This window comes from Scomber scombrus, chromosome 3, assembly GCF_963691925.1.
Source record: "Scomber scombrus chromosome 3, fScoSco1.1, whole genome shotgun sequence".
NCBI lineage: Eukaryota > Metazoa > Chordata > Actinopteri > Scombriformes > Scombridae > Scomber > Scomber scombrus.
Window position 1 is genome coordinate 20,729,789 of NC_084972.1, and position 21,481 is coordinate 20,751,269.

The following is a 21,481-nucleotide window of genomic DNA, read 5'->3' on the forward strand; positions in this document are numbered from 1 at the left end:
AGCTGGCCTCTCAGTCAGTTCAGCACATTAATTCCTACGTATTAACACATATCCTAACAAAGTTCACAAACCAAAATGAAGCCATCCACTCTGACTTGGTGCTCACAAGTAAATTAGTTGGATGTTTGACACATTTCACACACTATCTTAACTTCAGACTCTGATGCATACACACTATTGGCAATAAAATGTAAATTAATAGAACAAAATTAGGATCTTTTAAATGTTTAGACATCCATCAAACACTATTACTCCATAACATAAGAAACTTAAGAGAATCAATGCACAATTCCTGGATAATTTTTTTCAACATCTTCAGAACTTCAGCTGTACTAAATGTCTTCTTCGCCATATATTTGTATCTTTATATGTCACTACTATAAACTTCTCTCTGCTTTGAGCACAGAGCAACCAATCAAGCCTATGAATCAGACACTCCGATTGGCTGTGACGGTACCCACCTGAGCCAATAGGAATGCCCGATTCAGAAACGTGACTGTATACTTATACGTCACCAACAAAGATGGCGGATGAGAGTTGATTGATATACATAGAAGGAGCAATGCGCCGGGCACAAGGTGAGACTTTCCACATGTTCTACAACTTTACTGTTTGTTTTATTGACGGAAGTGGATAGTTCACATGGACAAACGGGCTGTTTCTGTAGTTTAGCAATGAAAAAAACCCTGTCTTGTCTCTAAACCAGCCTTAAATCAGGTGTTTTCAGACAGAAGTTGGAAGAAGGCGCCCCTCCCATCCATTTCATTTCAATTTGATCCCACAGACACTCAACAATTGAGCCAAGATAACCTCACATTCAAATAATAAGCATCAAGTGACAATCATTCAAAGATTCTTCAGGTACAAGTCCTATCACTGGAAAAAATCAAATGTAGACTTTCCTGTAATTGTAGAATTATTTATTATAAAACATGTTGACAGTTAATATAGGTTATTTACAGTATATATCATGCTATGACATAAAAAGCAAATGCTAAGTGATAAAACAACAGAGTGGAGTTGTAACAAAGTTAAGGCTTAAATGCTTATAAAATGGCAAAGTGTTCATTAATAAAACAATGAATATTGAATTGAATTGAATATTAAAAAAGATTGATGCTTCATCTACACATTAAAACTGAAAACCCAAAAGATTGTTCATGTTTCCAAGACTATAACATATCCGTCTGTTTGGCAGCAGCAGAGTGGTGGTTTAGAATATCAGTCTTGCCTTTATATTTATTTTTTGCACAACCAATTAAATATGAAGTGGATTAAAGCACTTTAAGTGCATCACTCAATATAATTCTAACATAGTAATCCTAAATATTATGATGAATATTTGGAGAAATAAAGGCGTAAGAATACTTAAACTATTTTTAGGGAGTTATGACCCGCTCATAAAAACACATTTTGATACACTTTCTGTGCTATGGTAGCAGAAGTTCATACATTGCATCAATTAAAGTTTCAGTTCAGTATCTGAATGGGTTTTTAGTGTTGTTGGTTTTTTAAAATAATTTATTTAATCAACATCTCTATAACAAGAGACCGAAAACACCTTTTGAAATGTGATCAGATTAAACTGTGTACTCAAGAATTGAGCATAATTTTAGTTTTGTAACATAAATATGTAAAAAAAAAAAAAAAAAAAAAAGTCCATCCTTTCAGTTATGATTCATCCTGGTAGGAGTGAACGTGGCAAAATGGTTGAAAATAAAAACTGCTGAAGAGAAAAATGAACAGATTATTTGTGTGTGCATTATGGTGACATGTATGGTGAAACACTGCAAACACGGACATAAAAAGTGGCACAATATACATGAATACACATTTATATAAGCATTCAGCTTTATGTTCAATTGGCCACCGAGTTAATGGAAGACTATTTCTGATGCAAATACATTTTTTTGCAAAGACTTAAGAAAGGAAAGGACCATATAAAAAGACAAAGTAATCTGTTACAACACAAAAAAGTTTAAAAAGATTTTCCATGTAGCTGCCTGGAGCGATACCTTTTTTTTCTGTGAAGTCACACACAAAAAAACATTTTTTTAGGCCTGTCATTTCCAGGCCTGAAAGTGCTGAGAAATCATCTTTGGATGTTCCAGATAATACTATCTGGTCAGCATGAAAGAAAAGGAGGATATACTCATTAAAAGAGCACCTCTTCACAAGATACGAGTACAATCTGGCACATTTTTTAGAACCCATTCATGGGTTCAAAGTCCATCAGGGGAACGTTGATATCACAGGAATCAGAAAAAAAGGAAGGGCAGGAGACGGGTGAGGATTAAACCTCGTGGTGGAGTTCAGATGAGGGAGATCCGTATAGGGATGCTGGGGGACTCTGTCCTGTGTTGAGGGGAGTGATGGGACACCATGTGTTCCACCAGTGTGTGTTTAGACATGTGCTTCATAAGGTAAGTCTCCTGGAGGAAGAAAAAAAGAGCTTCATCAACAAAAAAAGAAAAGCTTTAGACATGAACGCTACAGTAAATCCAGATTTTTAAAATGTAAGATGATTTGGATCTCGAACTCACTGAGGTGTACGCCCTGCCGCACATGCTGCAGCAGTAGGCTTTGGCGTTTTTGATGGCGTGTGCGGACAGGTGGATCTGCAGCGACGCAGAGTCTGAATAGGCACGGTAACAGTTGGAACATTTGAAGGGCTTGTCTTTGTTGTGCTGCCTCTGGTGAGACTTCAGCAGGGAACACAAAAAGACAAAACAACACAAAATGAGACACATTCATGGAGTTTTGAGGAAGTTGTCTCACAATCTCGTCACAGATCTATTCAAGCAGCAGAGGATGGGGGTGGTAAAACAGGTTGAGGAGAAAGGCAATTAATATTTACCTGCAGATTGGATAGCTGAGTAAAAGCTTTTTCACATCCTGGATGGGCGCATTTATACGGCCGATCGCCGGTGTGGATTCTAAAACAGGAAAAGTGAGGCAAACATTAGCCAAATGAAAATCTTTTCAGGCAGGTCAAAAAAAGAAGCTACAGTAACTTTCAACCCACTGAAGCAAACAAAGTGATGAAACATACTCAAATGACAAAAATTGCTGCCAAAAATAACTTTCCTAAGATAAGAATTAGAATAAGAAGTGTGTTGCCAGTTTAAAACTTTTTTGCTGGGGGATTTGTCTTGTCTTTGTTTGCACATCACCATGAGAACCCAGCAGCAAAATCTGTCTAGAAAAGAGTAAAGAGTAGCTGAAAAGGACAAAGCCAGTTACTGTCATCACTAGGGAACATCTACACTAAAGCCTGTAGCTAACACTGCGGGTGCTCCTTCCTAACTGTCTGAACTGAATGCAACAAACTAAAGCCTGCTGCATTAATAAGTTACCACTAAAAAGGGTTGTCCCTCACATATTACAAAAGAACACATCAAGTTTTCTTACTTGCATATCATAAAATGATGTAGATGTTTTATATTTATTTATTTGAGAAATAATCTCAGCATCACTTTTTTTCCTTTAATTTTTCAAAAATTGTGTGACACAACATGCAAATTGCACATTATACACATTTACATTTTATACCCAATTCATGAAGTAATGTTAATAGCTTTGAGTAAAATGTCCTTTCATTTTTTCTAGTGAGGTAATCTAACTTTCTCTTTAGGGTTTCTCTTTCAAAGACTGAAAAAATAAAGACTTTCCCAAATAACACTGAGTAAACCCACTTGAATAACCACATAGGTCATTTGTAGCTGTACTCCAGAACAACCCACTGAAGCATAATATGGCATTTTTCAAAACTGTAACAAATCACTGTAAAAAATAATGATGTTTGATGGTGTGACAACACTTTGGTTTAGGCACAAAACACACTTGGTTGGCTTAAGGGAAACATCATGATTTGTGGTTAAATGTTCCTTGAGACATTGTTATTACTTCCTTAAAGTTAACTAACCTTTGTTGTCATGGGAACAAGAAACACCACATTAAAAAAAAAAAAAAGTCCAGACTTGTGGTTGGAAACAGTAAGTGGCAGCAGTCTCCTGCAGCTAAGTCCATTTTTTACCACCCGCCTCCTATAAGAGCACATGTATTGTAAGAGCACATGTTACCCCCCGGATGCTGCGTTCATCAAATGAGCGTCGCCTGGCTCTGCCGGCCGTACAACCACGGCAATCCAGGTTATTCTCATTTGCAGTTCCACGTTGGTGGAACGAGCTGCCAAAAACCACCTATTTCTATTTATCATATTATTCTGACAGCTAGATAGATGGTGTTTTTTCACTCAAAGTTAATTTTACAAATGATCTATTGAAGGGAACTAATTACTGACTTTTGTATAAGAATTAACAACAGGTTTACCCTCATTGTTGGCTGGAATCTGCAGGAAAGTAATTAAAATAAATTACAAACCTACCTACCTAATAACTGCAAACACATTTTAATCTGTGATTTTGATCTTAGATTTAAAGTTTTAAAGTATATCATATGAATCATTTTGACTACAGTCATGTTCCCTCATAGTTTTATATTCTTATGCTCATGAAGAAATGGTACATTATAGCAAGCTTACTTAAGCTTATTAAAGCTTTGGTGGATAGCAAAAAAAATGTCATGGTCACAGAGTTGGTGGTCTGATCCTCAGCTCCCCCTGTCTACATGTCTTGTAGGACAGTGAACCCCAATTTGCTCCATATTGGTAAGTGCCTAGGGCCTTTGGATAAAAGCACTTTTGTACATACATACTGTCCATTTACCGACACAGAAAGGATGGAGTGTATGTAAATATCAAACCTGGTGTGCTGCTGCAGATGTGAGAGCTGTCGAAAAGATTTCTCACAGTATGAACAGCGGTACGGTTTGACGCCAAGGTGTATGCGGAGGTGCTGGGCCAGGTAAGACGCGTTCGCAAAGGATTTGGTGCAGTGAGGACACTTGTGAGCCTTTGCCTCTGTGTGCGTTTTAGAGTGGATCTGCATGTCTGACTTGGAGAAGAAGGTCAGCGGACACATTTTACACCTGCATAAAGAGCACAGTGACAGAAAGAAGACACAGAAATAAGATGCACAGAGAAACACACATGGAGCCAGTACTGTAGATATTGCATGTTCCTGAATTACAGATTTGTCACTGGGACTTGTTCACTTATGCTGCTGGGAGGACTAATTTGAAATATACAGGAACATTATTGAGCAAGGAACGGTATCATGTCTTTAACCTAAAGTAGAAATATGTTTTTATAGGTTTGTCTAAATTTATATGGTTCTTAAAACAAAACCCCATGTAAGAACAACAACCTCAGACAGACTGACTGCTTTGCATTGAAAGGTGTGAATAATATTTTGCTGTCCTTGTGTAGGACAAAATATTAGAAACAATTGTCAAAAAAAGCAATCCAGTGTAATACCACACACCCACTACCACCTTAATAATAAAAATCAAGTAGAATTATGACTTTCTGACAGTTTCAACAACAACAACAACAATGAGAAATGATAAGCTTAGTAAAAGTAGAATTCATAGCAGAGCTGTTTGGATTGCATTAGACTGTACAAGCTTAACTAATTAAGTGTGCATATTTTGGGAATGACCCAAACTTCTGCCTTATCAGAAAGAAATTCACAAATGGTTGGAAACCATTTTTAAAAGAGCAATCCTGTTTGATGTTTTAATATTGTCACAATATTTTCTGACAATCTTACTGATAGAAGGCAAAAAACAACAACAAAAGAACCCAAAAGCTTGGAAATGGCTCCATCTACAGTTACCAGGAACTGAACAATGGTTAAATATGATACATGAAATATATGTGATGCAAATCTGACTTTGTCTTAAAGATAAATGTACAGACAGAATGTTGGAAGGTAGAAAAGGAGTAATAAGAAAGAAATAATTTAAAACACTGAATGCTTAAAGCAGAAAAAAGACAACATGTGGTATCTGCTTGTCGTATTGTAAACTGTGGCTCAGGAGGTTCAATCCCCGGCTCCTCCCATCCGTATGTCAAAGTGTCCTGGGGCAAGATACTGAACCACAAACTGCTCCTGAGAGCTGAGCCATCAGTGTGTGTGTGTGCGCGTGAATGATTAGAAGCTCCTCCTGATGAGCAGGTTGGCACCTTGCATGGCCTCTTTCACCAGTGTTTAAACATACATAATGTATAAATGCAGTCCATTTACAATTGTTTTTAAAATAAGTAATGACACATTTGGAGGGTTAAAAGGGGGAAGAGAACTACTAGTAGTCCTTGGAGCAGGAAAATTACATTAGAAAAGTTGATGTATCATCATTAATTAAACCATTTGTGTAACTATTCATGCTAAATTAATTTCATCTTATGATTGAGTTCATTTTTCATTAAACATATATATTTTTTTTTGTTGGTATTATTACTTTTTAAAATCTATTTTTCTATCATGTGCTGTTTGTATAATCCCACTACTTTGTAGTACATATGGAGATGTGGAACCTTCAGTATCTAGTGTACCACTGAATCTGGAAACAGTAGTGAGTCATGGGTCAAAGGAGGTAACCATGCATTTACAAGACTTGTTAGTGCCAGTATTATATAAGAAGACATGGGAAACTTTCAAGTGAGAGCAGCTGCATTACCTGTAGGTTTTTCCTTGTTTGGCAGTGATGGTGACACAGGACTGGTCATTGCCTGAGGCTAAGATGGGGTAGGGCACCACCAACAGTGAAGACCCATTCTCTGCTTTGATCTTCTTACGCCCTCGTTCCTCCTTTGGAGGCGGCCCGAGGAGTCCCACAAGGCCCCCGTTGTTTTTCCCAGGCTCCATCCCGTGGCTGCTGGCTAACCCTGAGATGAGGTGAGGTGTGGGGGCTCCACCTAGCCGGCTGTGGCTACTGGAGGTGGGCGTGGTGGGGGTGATGATCTCTGAGGTGTTGAGGTTGCCTGTTCTGGATGCCAGCGCCACACCTGATGGGTGCATGGAGGACGAGATTGCAATAACTCATTGTAATACAGAGGGGTTACATTTCTGAAAGTGCAACACTAATAGGCAGGTTACATTGCTATTTGCTATATTCATCTGTTTATATACTGTATTCAGTGTTATACATATAAAGAGACAGAAGGTGCTTGTGGAGATGCATTTCAAACTGTATGATTTGAAATGTCTATCAGTATTGTGCATTTAAATGCAGCTGATTAAAGTAGTAAAATTATTTTACCAGGCTGGCTAGTAAATGCAGCTTTTGCATTGACCGATACAACAGTGATACATGAAAACATATGTATGCGTTTTCATGTGTGTACACATATAAATGATATATCTGTACACACATGTACACTGAAAGACAGATATATACACAGACACATATATACAAAGCCTGATAATCAGACTGAATTCCCATTTTGCATTCATGAACTTTATCTGAATATATATTTTTCTATTTTTCTATAACTGGGAAAAAAATCAGGTATGTGGGCAGCAATTCAGAAATCTAGCACCAAGCTAAGTGTATAGAAGAGATAACAAATAATGACTGAAATTACAGACACTGCTACAAAGACAGGTTTTATAAGACTGAATGTTTTTAAAGCAACATTATTCACCTAACAGAAAGATGACAAATCATTTTTGCTAAAACTTCAAACTGTAAACGCAGCAAAATCAATTGATGATAACACTATCAAATGATTATCATAGGCTGACTGACAGGAGTGCAGTATAATGGACACAGGGCAAACACTGACAGTTGGCATGCAGGATATTATATGACTCCCTTTTGTAGCTGTGTTTGCAAATTGACTTAACTTTAAAGTTCAAGTCATTTTGCATTTAGTGTTTAAATTGTTCTGTCTACTTCCTGCACCTACATACAGTAGAGAGAAGTCAGGTTTCGACAACATTATTTTCCACTCCAAATGAATTAATCTCACACCACAGACCTGAGTATCTCTATTTCTTGACTATGACTATAGGAAGTGTCACGTTGCCGGCTTTGTGGTTACCTGAGACATGGTTTGTTCTAGAGGGATGGTCTATGAGTTGACGCAGATGCCAGTCTTCCCATAATCCTCTGGCTTTTATAGCTGCCTTATCGTCCAGATTCAAGTTTACATCCCCAAGAATACGACCTGGAAAAGATGTGCAGAAAATTCACATTTTAAATAATATACATTCATCTCTCATTATTCTATGTAGGCTATACATACTCAGTTTTGGGTCCCAAAAATGTTGCATGTGTAAAAATAATGGTAATAGTAATTGCTAAATCAAGCATTTTTATTTCAAATGTATTTTTATTCCATTCTGACCTTATTAACCCCCCCCCCCCCCCCCCCCCCCCCCCCCAAATTATAAAGTGGTTACTGTTTGCCACAAACCGGACTTGTACATTTGATAAAGATGAAAACATATGTACATTTCATTGTTGTAAATTTCATTCATTTCATTCAAGTCATTCATGTTGTAAATTCTACAGTATATATAAGTTTTAAATGCTAGAAAAAGCGAAAAAGGATTGCCAGATGCAGACACCTGCACTCATAAGTCCACAGGAGAGGCAAAAACACTTATTTTGGGATTTGGGTGAGGTAGTGCGCCATAAAATGTGCTGTCAAAACCAACTACAGATACAGAGACATATGTGGAATGACATGCAGCATATTTGGAAGTTCATATCTGGAAGCAAACCAGAATGTTGGGGTTCATGGTCAGTGCCTTGACCCCTAGGCCACCACGGCACCCCAAAACCTGAAACTCATTGTATTTAAGCATGATTTACAAAAAGAAGTAATATATGATTTTCTGTAGCAGACTTCTAAAGCATATCATCAGTTCAAAACCATGTTTATTAGCTATAAACTCTCTTAAAATCTGTGAAATTCATGAGGTTTCAAGGTGATCAAAGAATCTTAAAGGGGACATTTTGTAGAAAAGAGATTTCCAATTCTTTTTTGATTATAAAGCAGGTCAAAGTGATATATAAATACTGTGGTTTCAAAATGCTCACTCCACAGAGAAATGCACACAGCATGTGCCTTTAAAGAAGCTGTTTGGACTTTAGTAAGGTTATGATGTGACAATTATACGCTAAGCGCTGAGGGTGGGGCTAACACACACACACACAAAGCGAGCCCAGAGCCCTGTCTTTATCTAGCTACAGTAGGCTACAATCCATTAGCCTACCTGTGGCTGGCCTGGGTGCACGTCACTCAGAAAAGAGTCAGCCAATCAGAAGAGAGGGGCATTGAGCAGACACAAAACAGCCCATTTCAGGCAGATTGAGACAGAGAGGCTGCATCCATGGCTTGTACAGCTGTCACTAAGTGCATTTTGACCATAAAAACATGCAAATGTTTGTAAATAGACCATGAAAATGAAAATACTAAACTGGGAAAAGGGGCATAATATGACCTCTTTAAGTATGTTTTTAGCACTCCAAAGAAAACAAAAAGAGATTACTACAACAGTTCAGAGAGATACTGCAGGATGGATACATTTCATGCACATTAGTAAAAAGTGAGGACCTGAGAAACGGTGAGGCATCAGAGGAGGCGTACCTGTGACTGAGCTGGAGGCGGGGCGGGCGTGCAGAGCGATGTCTGGCTGAGACGGGCTGTGGCTGTGGAGAACTTGCATCTGATGGGCTTTGGACATCACATGCTGTCCACCCTCCGCCTGGCTGTGGGGAGCCAGTAAGGGCTGTTGGGAAGGGACTGTGGTGGGAGGCAGATGAGGCGTTCTGATCTTCTCCGCCATCAGCTGCTCCTTGATTTTATTGATCAAGACTAGGTTATCCAGCTGACAGCCAGAAAACAACATTTGTGACAAGAGAACAGTCATCAGTTCAGTCACTGTCAGTTTATGACACGATGGTTCCCTCTAATGGCTTATACGTCACACTGTACCCAAAACATCATCTGAGGATCAACAGCTAATCACTGTATTAAACCAGTGGTTCCCAAACTTTTTGGCTTGTGACCTTTCATTACAGGGTATGACCTTTGCGTGGTCAGGGGTTGTAAGCAGAGATTTTTCTTTCTTATGCAGAATTTTTAGAACCCCAAGAGATTAAAAAACAGGCATACTACTTATTTAAGGGATTATTAGAGACTAGAAGAGCTAAAAGTGCCCGATATTTATTTTCTAGAGGCCTTAAAAGGTAGTATCTAATACATTATTAATAAAAGAGCAAAAATTAGTAAACTGTAAGAATGTTTTAATGTATCCATTTAATCCCTGGGTCCTCAGGTTGGGAACCACTGCATTAAAGGAATACTTTGGGAAGTATGGTTGTTCATTTTCTTGCTGAGAGTTATATGAGAAGATTAACACCACTCTAGATGTGAGTGTGATTTCAGTCTTCTCTAACTTTAGGCAAGAAAGCAAATTGAGCATATTTCCAAAGCTATTCCTTTTAAACTGTGATTTTTTTTTTTTTAGTATCATAAAAAGCAACACACATTTCTACAGAAAATGTACAATACATAGACCAGAGTCACTCACCTGGCCTGGCATCGCAGGAGGTGGAGGCCAAAAATAGGGATTGTTAAAGCGAGGTTCAGCCATCCTGAAATGAATACATAATAGGTCATAAAACAGATGCGGGCATGACTCAGCTGCTCCATGTGTCCATCAGTAAAATACTGACCAATACATGTATTGAGTGCATATTTGTAGTCAAACTTGTAACAAAGTGGTGCCAACCTTTTTGACTTTTGACCCCTTAAAATAAAGCAATGTTTGCTTCTGAATGGGTTGATTGCTATATTTTGTTCTACTTTCAGAGTCATAATTTACAAGAAATTAAGCAGTTATTATAGACAATCAGAAAAAAAGCATAACTTTGTGTTTGAGATACATTTTCTTACCGACTCTACAGTTAAGCTTGGAGGGTCAAAGGGTAGAGGTTGTTGTATTGCTGTAGAAATGTTAAAGCCCCCTGAAGCAAATTTGTGATTTGTCATATTGGGTTTTACAAAGAAATTTACTTGACATTCAACCACTCGGGTTTATCTTGCAGCCTTTTAAACTCAGTTGCCCCATGTTTATAAGATATTCCTTAAACCTTTAAAACTGTAAAATTATGTGAAGATCTATTGTTTGTGAAGAAAACAGCGGTTAAAAAGTTGTGCCACTGAATTTCCACCCAAGCAGCAGATGACTGTTTGATGTGATAATTTGGGATAAATTGTCCCTTGATCATAGTCTTGTGATGATGTATTTTCAAAGACATTCTGTATTAAGTACTCCTCTTTTCCTTAAGTGCAGTGTATTCTGGCACTTTCTTTGAGCCTCCGCTTCATTAGAGATATCAGAGAGGAAGGAAGAAGATAAAGTGAGTGATGCGAGACGGGGTTCACTGTGTTGGATTCGTTGCGTTCAGCTTTTTCTGAGGAGTTTCAACTACAAGACTGCATGATGGGCATGCTGCCTTAGACATAGCCTCTCATGTGATAACAACGGTTAGTAAGGAACTGAATGGTTATCAGAGAAAACAGAAACTTTAAAAGTGTTGCGGTTCAGATCCTAATCTGTCACTAACTGTCTCCTTCTCTCGACACATGAAGCCATGACTGCAGAGTCTCACCTCAGAGTGCAGCAAGACCTGAGTGATGTTGGTTAGTGATCCAAAGAAAGATAAAGCATGGAATAACTTTAATGAGGATGCTGGTCAGAAACCAAAAGCTACACTGATTTGTAAGTGACACACAATTTTCTTTATCTTTTTTTACATCTGTGACAGTGACTTAAAGATTGTCTTTTTAAATTAGTATATTTCATTTTCTTAGCATGCAATTAAACATAATGCTTGATGAAGTTGCTCTTCTACAGACTGTGTCTCAGTTTTTAGGGAAGACAAAGCTACTTGCTGTTTAAGCTGTGATCTGTAGGCCTTTTCTTTCCACAGTTTCTCTTTTCAACCCAGTGTGAAGTTCTTTTCGAGACATTTTGCATTGCGTGCTTTGGCACACTCCACCATTCCTAAGTCTGTTTGGCTTAGCAGAGGCATAACACAGTCCATATCGGTGAGCCAAGAGAAACAAAAACGATACGTCCAGGGGTACGAGCGTACACTAAACCCCACAAAATATTTCTCTAATGATGCCAGTGGGGATCAGTTTCACTTCCTGGAGGCTTTCTGCCTCGGAGGAGTTTGACTGCTGCTGGACATCTCTGTGTCGCTTTTTGAAATTACACGCTTCACTGAGAAATCATTTAATGTCAGTGAGGTACTGCGTGTGACTTACAGTTCCTGCACGTTGCTTTACTTTTATACTGTATGCTGGCATGTGCTGTCTTAACTCAATGTGGCATCAAGACCTTGTAAAGTCAGCCAGCATTGTGACCTGTGGAGTCAGGTCTAGACTACACTGCCTTTACCAGGATAATGCAACTAAATATTAAAGTCCTTAATATTTATACCTGCATGTAATAATCAGGGTTTTATCGTTTCCAGGGGGTTATAAAGAATATAATAAATTATTGCTGGTATATAGATGCATCAAAGAGAAGCTCAATATAATGCACAGTGCATACTACTCTTTAGGTTTGTAAAATATCCCTTATAATATCTCATAGTCCAAGGCCAAATTCAACTGTCTACAACCCAAATATATTCAATTTACTATCATATAAGACAGAGAAAAGCATCAAATCCTCATACTTGCTGGAGCCAGATAATACTTCTCCTTGAAAAATGTCAATTAATTATTATTTAAAAAAAATGTTGCCACTGATTCAATTGACTGATCATTTCAGCTCCTCTGCACCATCATTCAAGACATTTATGGAATCTGAAGTCATTAAACTGGTAGGCTGTAGTTAGTAATAGTATTTTCAAATAAGCAATTCTTTGTGTTAGTTGTGATTAATGGCAGTTAATAAATAATTTAGTAAAGTTTTATGAAAATTAATATAAAAACGTTAGATGTGTTGCAGTGTAATGTAAGTTTTTATGTCTAACAAAAGTTTCACCACTGGAGTCTTTTCCAGTGTCTTTTAAATCCAAGTTGCCTGGGACACAATAAATAACATAACAAACTAATCTGTTACAAGCCTTTTATAATAACAATGTTTGGGTTGTCAGGTTGTGAAAAAATCACTTAGACTGATCACTAACTCACTTATCAGTACTTGTGACTGCAAAATTAATGGATCAAAATCCATTATTAATGACTTATTCAAAAGTGTGGAGACTTGATAGCTCATTAGAAACTGAGAAAACTCATAATAATTTTTTATGGATTACCAACATGATAAACACCGGAAAGATGTTTTCACTACCTTAAAACCTTAAAAAAGTTGTTCTTATTAAGGGCTTATAACTGATGTATAAAGCATTAGTACATCTGTTATTGACAAACATATATACATCATATCCCCTTCATAAAGGAAGCTTTTACCTAAAGTGGTATAAGAAAGTGATAAACACTTGCTGTCGATTCTGTTCTATCTCTTATGTAAGCAGAGATGGTCCGTCAACTGCTGTAATAATCCTACAGATGTTAGTAGTGGAGGGTCAAATGTCACCACAGTGGTGTGCAGGCAGCTCGTCCAATTATACATACAACTTAGAGTACAGCTTCAAGAGATTGCATCAGGACAATCAACCAAAAACATAATTACAGTGAAATCACCTCTGGAAAGAAATACAACATCTGGGAGGAAAAAAACAGCACTGGAGCAAAAGTTGAGGTTAACTTTTCCCCTTTTCTGTAGGCTACTCGCACGGGCGAATTATTATGATCCCGCTAAAAATAAACTAAAATGATCTGACTTCAAAATCTTAATCTCATCATCATCATCATCATCATCATCATTAAATGAGAGCATCTCCTCCTCTAGAGAAACGATCCTCCGCTGCGCCTCGGTCTGTCCGCTGCCTCTCCCTCATTCTCAGACAGTTTATTAAAAAAATTCAGACAAAAGGAAAACAAAAATGGCAGCCCTGTCTTATTTTTATAAGCACTGGACGCCATATTCTGCAGATCCGAATATTATAAGGAGGTAATTCTCCACATGCAGTGAACCGCTGGGGATGCGTCGGGATGTGGCTTATTTGCATTAAGCGTACGAATGATTGTTTACTTTGATTTGCAGGTTTGAATAGCCCGGCTTGAGGAGAAAAAAAACCCTGACACTTCCTACAACAATCATCATGCCTTTGCTGAAAGCTCTGCAGCCTCTGAGCCATAAATCCAAATGTCGAGCTTTGCACAGACTCGCAGTGGAAACGTTTATTTTAGCGACACAAGAAAAGAAAGCAGTGTGGATCGTTTACACGCTGCTAATGCTCCTTTTTTATTGCAACTTTTGCATGACTTGAATAGAAACAGCGACGAGGCGACACAAGGCAGCTGCGTGTGAGAAAGAAAAAATGAGCACACGCACACACACTCACACACACACAAAAAAAATCAGGCAGAGATTTTGCATCGAGCGGCTAACATACCTGAACCAGCCAGAGCAGAGATATTTTATAAAGGATTAGACTCTTCTTTCTTTCTGCCTGCTTTCAGTCGGACTTCAAACCTTCCGGGTCGCCTGCTGTTCACTTCTGGGTGCTGCAGGCGAGGAATTGTTCAGCGTGAAAACAGCGAGCTGAAACTGCTTTTTTAACCCATTTTCTGGTTTCTAATTTTCTCGCAGATGTCATTGTCGCATCTGCGCTGCAGCGTTTACATCAAACTAAGCATATGCATGGGGAGTTCATATTTAACACGCCTTTCCTGTACAGTGGAAAGGCGTGTGTGGGATTTTTATGTTATTATTGCATGTGTGAGGCTGACTTCTCTCAACAGTCTGAAATAAACGCAGTTATATTTGTCACCAGACAAAACCTCAGAAGTCCAGTTCCGCTGTGTGAGTGTATAGTAGTGAGAATATTTTGTTGCATCACAGATGGCCTTTTCTGACGTCTCAATAAAAGCTGGTCCAAACTGTCATGTAGTTACAGTAGATATGAGCTGTAATCCTCTCAGCAGCAGCATGACAGGCTGCTAATGTGCTCTGTGCTTAGCTCAGCAGGAGATGGCACTGCTGCCACAGCTGAGACACACAGAAAGAGGCAGATTGTCAGATAATCATGAACATGATGCATTATGGCTGAAAACATGAGGACATGTTTTTGATTTCTGAAAAAAACAACAACCAAAAAACAGTGATCACTTTACATGTGGAAATGAGAGATTGAAATCATGTAATACATTTTTTACCCTTAGATGAAACTAATGCAGTCTAATCCAACAGCCCTGCAATAACAGTCCTACATTTATGAAGGTTATAATGTTCAGTTTTTGTTGAAACTGTTTTAGAGAGATATTGATTAAACTTTTTCTTTTAAAGATATGGTAATTTTGAGGCTGTGGTGTTGAATTTTTCCCCGAATTTTATTGAATATAATATTTTATCCACCCCATTCATCTCAGTGAGGATGGACAATATGTTTGAAACATCTCAATGTGAAGTTTATATTCTCAAACCTAATGTCCATGGGCACAAATATAAAGTGCTCCTGTTTCTTTTTCAAGGTACTATATTAGTTTGCTGTCTGTCTTTCATTAGAAAAATGATGAAATTCATCAGCACCACAAACTACAGCCTCCAAAATAACCATAAAGACATATTAATGCCTCTCAAAGGACACAAATTGCTTAACAGACTATTTATTATCCTGTCATTTTAAGTGATTATCTGCCAAAAATTGGGCCTTTTATCGTCGTGCACTACGTCCCGCAGTGTGGCCATATATTTTAAAAAACAGTCAAATGATTGTATCTTTTCAGTGACAATAACACAATTCAGTGATGCTTGTGTGTTATTGTCACTGCTCAGCCCTGCACACACGATTGATTTCTCACCTGCAGAGTATTTCCTGTATGAGGAGTTTGTTGACACACATACAAAGTCACACACACACATTCATATTTATGTTTACATATATATTGCCAGTGCAAAACTGTGCATGGGCTCAGTCTTATACATGTGACACGAGTCAGACTGAGGATGCAAAAGGCACATCAATGTGGTGACTGCCAATAATTACAGTGAGAGAGAGAGAATGCAGAGATTGAGAGCAGTGATATGATAAAATGTTTGGAGTAATTTTTCACTGACAGATTTAGAAACCAACCTCTCTGCAGCTGAAGCTTCTCAATATCTTAAACATGGTGAAATGAAGAGACTATTTAGGACACATGTTGTTTTTAAAACCCAGAGCTCACAATATAATCAAACAGGTTTGTTATTTTGGTTGGTTTTTTTGAACAGCAAAAATTGCTTCCTATTGACTTTATTGGGCTATATTTGACACAACTTTCTAATTGCTGCTGTAGATAACTAAGAGGAAATAGATCAATAAACCTGATAGGAAAATGTTGTTTTCCTTATATCACCAGGACATACACCCAGTGAGAAGTTGCAACACAGTTTGTTAGTTATTCCCTTATTTAAACAAGTATTCTCAATGAGCTCAAGATCTCTTCTTCAAGAGAGAGAGAGACATGGATACAAAATAACACACATAGACCAACACAATCGCAGAACATACATAATAGCCAAAGTAGTTCCACATTAAAGACAATAATTACAGTACCCGTAGCATTCAGGACACCTGAGTATAGTTTGACAGTTACCACTAAGTCCATTTAGCTATTCTGGAGCTCTCAATCATATCACACATTCTTCCTCAGCTGATGAAGTCTGTCCAGTTGTCATGGAAATGTACAAGTTACATTTTTTCTGAGTACTTTAAAGACTTCTTGTCCACATTGACTCAAAACTTTAAACAATCGCAAATCAGTGGCAATGAGGCAGTTTTCTCAGGGCGCTCTGGTGGCGCAGGGCCGCTGACTCCCAGGTTTGAGTCCGGCCAGATATCTTTGTTACTTGTCATTTCCCATCTTTCCCTCCCTCCCCTCATTTCCTGTCATCTCTCTCTCTCTCTGCTGTCGCTATATAACAAAGACATAAACGGCCCTAAAAGATAATTGAGTTTTCCCAGGAGAGCCTTATAGATAAATAATGTAAATTAAAGAGGACCGCGCAAACAGTCCAAACAATCTACAGTGGCTGTTACTGTAAACTAAAGTGATCATTATCAGTCATGATGATATGCAAATTATCATGACAATTGATGTTGGGGTAATCCTTTTTAATAGGGTTGACGGTTAAAAGGAAAGTTGACTCTCATTGAAAAGCATGAATGCATCATATTTCTTAACCTATCATTGAACTTTTGTTGATTCAACCGAGTATCACCAGGATGTAGTGTCATCTTCTTCAGTTATTTGATCTTCTGTCAGATCCTGCTTTATGAAACTCCCTGCATGTGTGTTTTTGTTGAAACCTCTGAAATAACACATAGTTGTCGGGACAAGTTGTGTGTACATATTTATTCTATATGATACTTTTTCTTTCCCCCTTATCCTTGACTGCTAGCAACAACTTTTTCTTGACACACACACACGCGCACGCACGCACGCTCACAAACACACACACACACACACACACACACACACACACACACACACACACACACACACACACACACACACACACACACACACACACACACACACACACACACACACATGAACTTTGTATCTGTCAGTGTTATTAGTTAGTTAGTTGCCAGACTGGTTTTCCAGTCTGTACAAACAGGGCCACACCCTCCCAGAATGCACATGTTCTGTCACCTCCAAACAGGCCAGGTGCAGGAGGAGGGCAAAGGGGGATAAAAGGGGGGGTCATTATCCCCTGAGAGGGTGGAGCAAAGGGGAGGTGAAGAAGGCGGATGAAACATTTGAAGCTCATATTGACATGCTGCTCTGGAGACTCCTGTAAGCACAGGTAAGAACAAATGAACCTCACAGCAGCATTTTACATATCATCCAAATTTTCCTCTCGTCATCACGTGACATATCTTTTTCACAGGTTGAACAAGTCTGACTGTATTGTATCATAGTCAGGTAAAGGACATATTTACAGTCAAGTTATAGCAACAGTGTCTGTTCCCCTCAGGTCTGATAAGGAAATAAAAAGGAAATATAAATATCACGACAGAGGAAGACAACTTTTAATGAACAATCAACTGTAAACAGCTGTCTAGTCCAGGGTTCACTACTAATGTACACAATGAAATATTGATCTACAACCATGGAGCAACACATTCACTGAGAGTGAAATGATTCTGTAAAACAATTAAGTAAGTTTATGAAATGTTATAGTAGCTTTACAGAAAGGTTTATCATTGCTTTGAGGGGCATGGCTTACTGTCAGCAGAATGCCTCGGATGACTTCTGTTGCACTGAGTCAAAAAGAAAACAGTTTTACAAATCCTGATCTGTGTGTATGTGTTTTGTTTTAGCCATGGATGGTGTGTTGGAAGAAGCGGCAGTGTTGTGTGTGTGCAAACTGGCCTGCAGTCTTCTCTTCCTGCCCTCACTGGCGACGTCCTCCAGCCCTGTCAGCTTCTGCTGCTGCTGTCTCCAGATCTTCACAGACTTCCTGGTCACAGGTGAGGACATGACCAGGTGTCACCACAGTCCTGTAATCCAACTCCAATCCAGTTCCTTTTTAGTCTGACGTACCCCAACAGCTCTTTCATTTTAAACTGGATGTAATTTAACACTAGTAATCATCATCATTAATTGATTGATTTTGTCTTGTTTTTTAAAGCAGAGAGCCAAATATTTTCTAGACTCTCACTTGTGAGGATTTGCTGCTTTTCTTGTGTCTTGTCGTCTGATAGTAAATTAAATAGTTTTGGGTTTTTTTGTGTTGGCTTTACAAAACAAGTAATATGATCGACATTTTTCAACATTTTGTGACACTTTTTAATGTTTCAAATCTGTCTCCTTTTCTAGTTTTTACAGTAGATTTAGTTTGTACTTGTACATTTGGGTTCATCCTAAACTAAATTAAAAAACAAACATAACTACTTTTTGCAATCTAATCTTAACATCAGTTTTCTCCAAACTAGTTGAGCTACTCCACAATCCTCCCATGCACTCCCTGGCAACCTATGGTACACATACTTTGTGTGTGTCTTGAATGAAGTCAGTCAATCACGTGCCTATATGACTATTTCAACAAGTTTTGCTTGCTGTAATCATTCCTCCTGTTAACACAGACCATTAGACGATTCCTTCCAAATGATTTTACAGTGTAGGTAATGGGGGACGAAATCTACTGTCCTCATTTTGAGCAAATGTATTTTAAAGTTTATCTGAAGATATAAAAAAATATTCTCTTTGTGTTTGCCCATTGAGCTGTGATGGAAGTATAGTACAGAAAAAGAAAGTTTGGCACTAAAAAGACAGTAATGATGAAAGATATCTTGCATGCTTTTACTAATCAGTTGAAGCGTCATATTAGCTTCCAATAAATTTTTGAATACATTTTTGTAGTGTAGTTTGTGGATTTTGTCCCCCGTCACATTGTAAGTGCATTATGAAGGGATCTTCTAATGGTCAGTATGAACAAGAGAGATGATCACAGCAAGAAAAACATATGTAAATGTTCATTTGGGAATCTAACTATTGTTTTAGGACAGACTTGAAACTGCCACAACTAAAGTCACCTTACTGACTGACACTTTGTGTTTTTCTCACTAGTTTTTCTGAGTTGCCTTTGCATCTTTGAGACCTGGCTGACTGACCTGACCCCACCTGGTGATGTCATCGCTGTGCGCTTCCAGCTCTTTCTCAGCCACACATACGGTTTTGTGTTGGTGTTGATCATACCTATGATCGCTGTGGAGACTCTGATCAGACTGCTATGGCCTCACTATTCTGTGGCTCACAGGACGGCGGGTCCAACAGTGGGCTCTGATCATCAGCATCATTATAAAGGGGAAGTAACAGTGGAAGAGGAAAAGGACAGCAACAACTCAGACAAAGAAAGTTTTCTGCCTCATGGTGTCAGCTACCTCTGCTGCCTGACAGTGTGGGTTGTCATTGCCCTCAATGTCAGGTGGCGATGGAAGCAGGAGGAAGTGTGGACTGCTACCTGTTTGCACACAACCAACTCCCTGATCAGATGTTTGCCCAACCTGTTCAGCCCCATGCACAGTGCCATGAACCCCTACTGGGGCATGGCCTTAGTCTCCCTCCTCCTGTTCTTCCTGATCACATGCGCAGGCCTGCACAGGCAGACCCAGGCCCCAGCACAGACAGAGAGGACACACACACAGAAAAATGGAGTTAACAATAATGGCAACCTCGTTCCAGTAATGTCTGCACCCTCCAAACCTGTGCACCCTGGGATATTGGTGTCAGAGCCAACGCAGTCTGTTGACCCAGAGAAAACAGAGAGCAGCTGCACTGTTCACAAAGCGTATTCCTGGAACAGCATGCAGATGTCGGCGCGTCACCATGGAGACTTTGTCCTCCTCTCCCCTGAGTGTTTGTCTGCAGAGAGGAGAGGACAGGAGCACGAAAGGACAAAGAGAGGTATACCTCTGACATTTATCATGGAGGAACACATGAACTCAAAATGCAGGAGCCAGTGTGGGTGGCGACAGTGGGGTTTTCCCTGCCTGGGGGTGAATGTAATGATAGGGTTTGTGGGTGTGCTCTCCATCTTTGTGCTGCCTCTGAACCTCTCTGTGAACATTCCTCTGATCCGGACTATAGAAAATTTGTTGGAGCTGTGTATCAAACCTTTAGTTTCATTTTCAGCAAACACACGCATCACGTCCGTCTCTCACAATGCAACAATTGTATGAAACCAGACAGGTCAGAAACAAAAGGATGATCAGATTAATATTTCATGTATGCAGGCAGCAGGTCTACCGGCCTGTCAACACTGGTTTGCATAAAATGTAAATAAGCATTTCTGAGCAGCTATTCACATGTGAAGAATAATATGTGGAAACAGCTGAAAGGTGCTGAGGAGGCAGGTTGAGGCGTGCTTGCTACACAGACTGTTCTTACTGCTCAGGGCCAGGAGATCTGCAGCAATTTGTCTTTACACAATGGGTTACAGACTGAGCCTCTCCAGTTTAAAGAAGACTCCATGGTCCAACAATGCTTTGAAAAGATTAATATAAAGTGTGCTGATGTTGATGTGATAATCACATAAACTCTGCATTAAGAAATGTGTAAATAAATATTGAGTGACTTCAGGGTGAACCACAGATTTTATTTTGCCTCTAAAGCTTCAGATTGATCTGACAGCAATATTTACTGTTGTAATGTATGCACTGAGCCAAACTATGAAACTCATGACCACTACACTACTAACCTCCTATGGGGCCTCGGTGCAAACATTTTTTGTTGGGCCCCTATTGTCCCCTACTATACATGATGGTACTCTACAGCTCAAATGATTTGTGGATTAATCAATTTGTTGATTGACAAGAAATTGACAACAATTTTGATACATGATTGATCATTTAAGACACTTTTAAAGCAGAAAGCCAAACATTCACTGGTACTATCCTCTCAAGTGTGTTCTCACAGTTTTCCATGATACTAAAGTCAACATCTTAATGTTTTTGACTATTTTCAGACCATTTATACACTTAAAAATTA

At 38.8% G+C, this 21,481-nt stretch overlaps 2 protein-coding genes across 3 annotated transcripts; one reads left to right on the forward strand and one right to left on the reverse strand.

Annotated features, from left to right (window-relative positions):
• Positions 1 to 909: 909 nt before the first annotated feature.
• On the reverse strand, positions 910 to 14,482 carry znf362a (zinc finger protein 362a). Of its 2 annotated transcripts, none has more exons than XM_062415691.1 (9): positions 14,398 to 14,482; positions 10,449 to 10,512; positions 9,503 to 9,743; positions 7,949 to 8,074; positions 6,583 to 6,910; positions 4,765 to 4,989; positions 2,858 to 2,936; positions 2,544 to 2,702; positions 910 to 2,432 (listed from the first exon to the last, which is right to left on the reverse strand). In XM_062415691.1, exons 2-9 carry the CDS (start codon positions 10,509 to 10,511, stop codon positions 2,313 to 2,315), a joined length of 1,341 nt encoding a protein of 446 aa, XP_062271675.1. In that variant the 5' UTR covers position 10,512; positions 14,398 to 14,482; the 3' UTR covers positions 910 to 2,312. The 2 variants fall into 2 exon arrangements, with proteins under 2 accessions (XP_062271675.1, XP_062271676.1); XM_062415692.1 differs by having other exon boundaries at positions 9,503 to 9,710; positions 14,398 to 14,461.
• Positions 14,483 to 17,665: 3,183 nt separating this feature from the next.
• On the forward strand, positions 17,666 to 21,073 carry LOC133976975 (uncharacterized). Its single transcript, XM_062415118.1, has 3 exons — positions 17,666 to 17,795; positions 18,313 to 18,462; positions 19,562 to 21,073. Exons 2-3 carry the CDS (start codon positions 18,315 to 18,317, stop codon positions 20,671 to 20,673), a joined length of 1,260 nt encoding a protein of 419 aa, XP_062271102.1. The 5' UTR covers positions 17,666 to 17,795; positions 18,313 to 18,314; the 3' UTR covers positions 20,674 to 21,073.
• Positions 21,074 to 21,481: the final 408 nt, after the last annotated feature.

Coding starts and splice junctions, on each gene's coding strand:
- znf362a (XM_062415691.1), bottom strand. CDS start 10,511: ATGGCTGAACCTCGCTTTAACAATCCCTATTTTTGGCCTCCACCTCCT. Junction 9,744..10,448: donor CTCCTGCGATGCCAGGCCAG/GTGAGTGACTCT, acceptor TCTGGCTGTCAG/CTGGATAACCTAGTCTTGAT. Junction 4,990..6,582: donor AAACAAGGAAAAACCTACAG/GTAATGCAGCTG, acceptor CTCTTTATGCAG/GTGTAAAATGTGTCCGCTGA.
- LOC133976975 (XM_062415118.1), top strand. CDS start 18,315: ATGGATGGTGTGTTGGAAGAAGCGGCAGTGTTGTGTGTGTGCAAACTG. Junction 18,463..19,561: donor CACAGACTTCCTGGTCACAG/GTGAGGACATGA, acceptor TTTTCTCACTAG/TTTTTCTGAGTTGCCTTTGC.